This window comes from Triticum aestivum, chromosome 6A (genome assembly GCF_018294505.1).
Source record: "Triticum aestivum cultivar Chinese Spring chromosome 6A, IWGSC CS RefSeq v2.1, whole genome shotgun sequence".
Classification (NCBI taxonomy): Eukaryota; Viridiplantae; Streptophyta; class Magnoliopsida; order Poales; family Poaceae; genus Triticum; species Triticum aestivum.
This window is the reverse complement of record NC_057809.1, coordinates 314,372,437-314,376,495: the sequence shown is the minus strand read 5'-3', so window position 1 is coordinate 314,376,495 and position 4,059 is coordinate 314,372,437. Positions and strand designations below refer to the sequence as shown.

Below are 4,059 nucleotides of genomic sequence, written 5' to 3'. Positions count from 1 at the left end.
AAACTAAAATGTTCAAAGGGTGGAAAATAATCCTTGGACATTTGTCATGTTGGAACCAACCTCTTTTGAATTCCCAAAATGCCCCTAGAATTTTATTTAGTGGTACAACAGCTATTAAAATTGACATTTACAATTTCTAAAAATAGTTAGACAACTTCTTTGGGCCCCAAACTTTTTTGTGGCATCTAATATTACTGCGCTTGATTTATGTGCAAAGTTTCACAAGTAAAAAAACTCATTTGGTACCTCTAATAAATCTAAAACAGGAACTAAAAGCTTTAATAAAAAAAGGAACGAAAAGGCCAGAGACAACACTGCTCACGTACAGCCCATAGGTATAGTACGGCCCAGCCCACTCAACGGGCCTTCTCTTTCTCCACGTTCAGGAGGAATGTAGAGGCAGGGGCGCCATGGCGCACACACGTCGTCCATGCCCGGATTGCCTCGTGTCGTTCATCCGAGCGCTCCTAGAGGTGTATAAGTTTTCCCCCGACTCCGTTGACGAACCCTAGCCCCCAAAATTCCTCTCTCCCACTCGCGTTTCTCCTCTGAACCTCGTGCCCGAGATGTCGTCACCGCGCTTTTGTCGATCCTGCGGCCACCGACTTCCCATCGTTGCATCGCCATGTCCATGAGGTTCTCCGTCATCTACTTCATCGTCTCCACCACTGGATCGAGCTCGGGGAGCAACGTCAATGTCACCCTCATCGTTTGTCTCCGCCACGGCCACCGCGTCCTCGCCGTCGATCCGCGTCTTCTCGTCCACCCCGGCCCCGTACAAGCACGCCATCGGCCCTCCCGCGGTGAGCAACGCCGATCCCCTGCCTTTCTCCCTAGTTTCCGTCGACGTAGCCGCCGCTCAAGTCCTCCCGAGGCCGCGCCCGAAACTCTGCTTCCGGCGCGAGCACGCGCCCCTGACTGCGCGTTGCCTTGTCCGGCCGCTCCCTTCGACCGCCCCGCTTGCCGTCGCCCTTGCACGTCCGCACACATCCCTGCTGCCCCGCGCAGCCGCCTGCCCGCCCGCTAGCCACCGCGCCCGGCCGCGCTGCTGCTGCTCGTTGTCTACTGTTGCTCTGTATCGTTTCTGCGCTGCTGCTTCTCGTTGCCTGCTAATGCTCCTCACGCTGCTGTTGCTGCTTGCTCTGCCTTGCTGCTGCTGCCACGCCAGGCTGCGCCCGCCTCTGCCGCGCTGCTGCTCCGGCGGTGCCGCTGCTTATTACTGCTTCTGCTGCTGGCTTCTGCTACTCACGAGCTGCTGCGCTGCACTATTGCTATTCATTGCTTATTAGCTGTTGCCGCTGTACACTGAAGCTAGCCATGGCCAAGTGCCTCGGCGTGGCGTGTGTGAGCACAACCATGAGGCGTTGTGCCTCTGGCACTTGCCCTTTTTAATTACTAGTAGGTTTAGTTTAGGAGTATTTTAGTGCTAAGTTAGTCTAATTGCTAATGAGATGTTGGCCCACTCTTAGTTTATAAGAAGATAAAGCAAACATAAAAATGTCTAAGTCAATGATAAGTAGGCCCCATGGCCACTATTCACACTTTGACCAGGTCAAACATTGACTATGGACTTGCTAACCGTGTATGCTGACTCAGCCACTGGACCCCACCTGTCATTCTAATAGGTTAGCTGTGTGTGTGTATAAAAAGTATATTCTGTTTTTTTTTTTCGAATTTAAAGAATTCCAGAAAATGTTTTAAAACTTTGAAAATTCATAGAAAATAAATCGTATCTCAGATGGAAAAACTTTGTACATGAAAGTTGCTCAGAACGACGAGACGAATCCGGTTTCGCAGCCCGTTCGTCCGCCACGCATCTCTAGCATAGTGAACACGCAACTTTCCCCCTCCGGTTCATCTGTCCGAAAACGCGAGACACCGGGGATACTTTCCCGGATGTTTCCCCCCTTCCCCGGTATCACCTCCTACCGCGTTAGGTCACTTCCGACACATCTTATTGCCATGTTATGCTTTATGATGCTTTGTCTGCTTTATATTTATTGTTTCTTCCCGCTCTTCTCTGCGGTAGACCCCGAGACCGATGCCGCCCCTTTGATCGACTACGTCGGCGACGACACTTCTTCCCTTTCAGCGAAGCTTCCAGGCAAGCAGACCCCCCTTGAGCATTCCGATATCGTCCATTTCTTTCCTATCATGCTTGCATTAGAACTGCTACTGCTTTCTGTATGATCCTACTCTGATGCATAGCCTGTTATTGTTACCTGCTTTCATACATTACCTGCTTATCCTAAACTGCTTAGTATAGGTTGGTTAATGATCCAACAGTGACCCCCACCTTGTCCCAGTTGCCTCGCTTTATGTTCGATGACTCGATCATCGTGATCGACGTCCAGGCCCCGACACCGTACATCACCCCCTAGTTGTACAACTCTGCAGAGTTACCATTGAGTGCCGAGGGTGGAACCTCTTACATCACTCCTGATGAGATCTCTGTAGTGTAGCTATACGGTCGAGGTCATCGAGGGTGATTTCCTCCTTAACCACTTCCGTTACCGCTCTGTCGTGCAACCCCTCAAGTGTGAACCTCGAGGATGAATCCTCTTACGTTCACCTTGATGATAACATCGAGCGTAATTCACCAGGGGTGATTCCTCGGGTTTTCTCCTTGGTGTTAGACACACAGTTACTGTGGTTACTATGACTATACACTAAGCCATGATACTAAAGACGGGTCGACCCTGAGGGGTACCCGCACAAGCTTATTAGCGAGTGATGTGGAGTCGGGTTGACCTGGAAGGTGCCCGCGAGATACTTACTAGGCGTGGCCGGGCATTCTTAGCCCTTGCCGCAAGTACTCGAGACGGGGCGATGGAGTCACATCGATCGTGAGTCTCTGCTCGTTACCGCGTGTTCCTAATCCACTACTATTTGGATATTTGATCCGAGGGGCCTCTGGCCTGATAGCACTAACCATCACGTGGGCATAGTATGGGCGTTCTGCGTCATATACATCAGCCGAAGCTTAATAGACGTCAGCGACTGAGCAGCGCGCGCCGGGTTGGACTAGAAAGCACCTACCTGTTGAAGGAGGTACCTAGGTCTTCTCACTGGCCGCGTACGCAACGTGCAGGAGTTCCCGGGGAGATGGCCCATGACCCCTGGGGGCATAGGTTTAGTCCGGCGTGCTAGACTCTCTATTAAGCCTAGGTCGGGTTGCGGCGTATTGTTTGGCCAAGGCCGGGCATGACCCAGGAAAGTGTGTCCGGCCGGAGTTAATCGAGCATGGTGGGTAAGTTGGTTTACCCCTGCAGGGGAGAAAACATCTATCAATAGCCTGTCCTATGGTAACGGACACTTGGAGTTGTATCCCGATTGATACAACTAGAACTTGATACTTGTGATGAGAACTGGATGGTGATGATAAATGGATTGTGATGACAACTTGATAGTATGGCTCTGGGATTACTTTCTCGCAGGGAGTCGAGAAAAGATCTCTGGCCGAGGTTGATAACACTATTACTACTTTACTTATGCTACTCTACTCCCTCCTGTGCTGCAAGATGGTGGTTTTCAGAAGATGCTAGTCTTCGATAGGACTAGGCTTTTCCTCTATTCTGGCATTTCTGCAGCCAGTCCACATATACAGCCTTCTTTTGATAATGTTGCATATGTAGTGTAAATCCTTGCTTGCGAATACTTTGGATGAGGACTCACGGTTGCTTTGCTCCCCCCCTTTTCCCTTTTTTTCTTTCCGGTTGATGCAACCAGATGTCGGAGCCCAGGAGTCAGATGCCACCATCGATGCCTACTACTACGTGCAGACCACCGACGACCAGGAGTAGTTAGGAGGCTCCCAGGCAGGAGGCCTTGCCTTTTCGATCGTTGCTGTTTTTGTGCTAGCCTTCTTAAGGCAATCTTGTTTAACTGATGCCTGTACTCAGATATTGTTGCTTCCACTGACTCTTGTGTTTTCGAGCTTATATATTCGAGCCCTCGAGGCCCCTGGCTTGTAATATAAAGCTTGTATTATTTTAATTTGTGTCTAGAGTTGTGTTGTGATATCTTCTCGTGAGTCCTTGATATTGATCATACACATTT

At 50.2% G+C, this 4,059-nt stretch overlaps 1 protein-coding gene across 1 annotated transcript; it reads left to right on the top strand.

The window, feature by feature from the left end:
- The first annotated feature begins 475 nt into the window (after positions 1–475).
- Positions 476–3,827, top strand: LOC123130617 (uncharacterized). The gene is made up of 3 exons (XM_044550460.1): positions 476–803; positions 2,030–2,104; positions 3,730–3,827. Exons 1-3 carry the CDS (start codon positions 626–628, stop codon positions 3,801–3,803), a joined length of 327 nt encoding a protein of 108 aa, XP_044406395.1. The 5' UTR covers positions 476–625; the 3' UTR covers positions 3,804–3,827.
- The last annotated feature ends 232 nt before the right edge of the window (positions 3,828–4,059 follow it).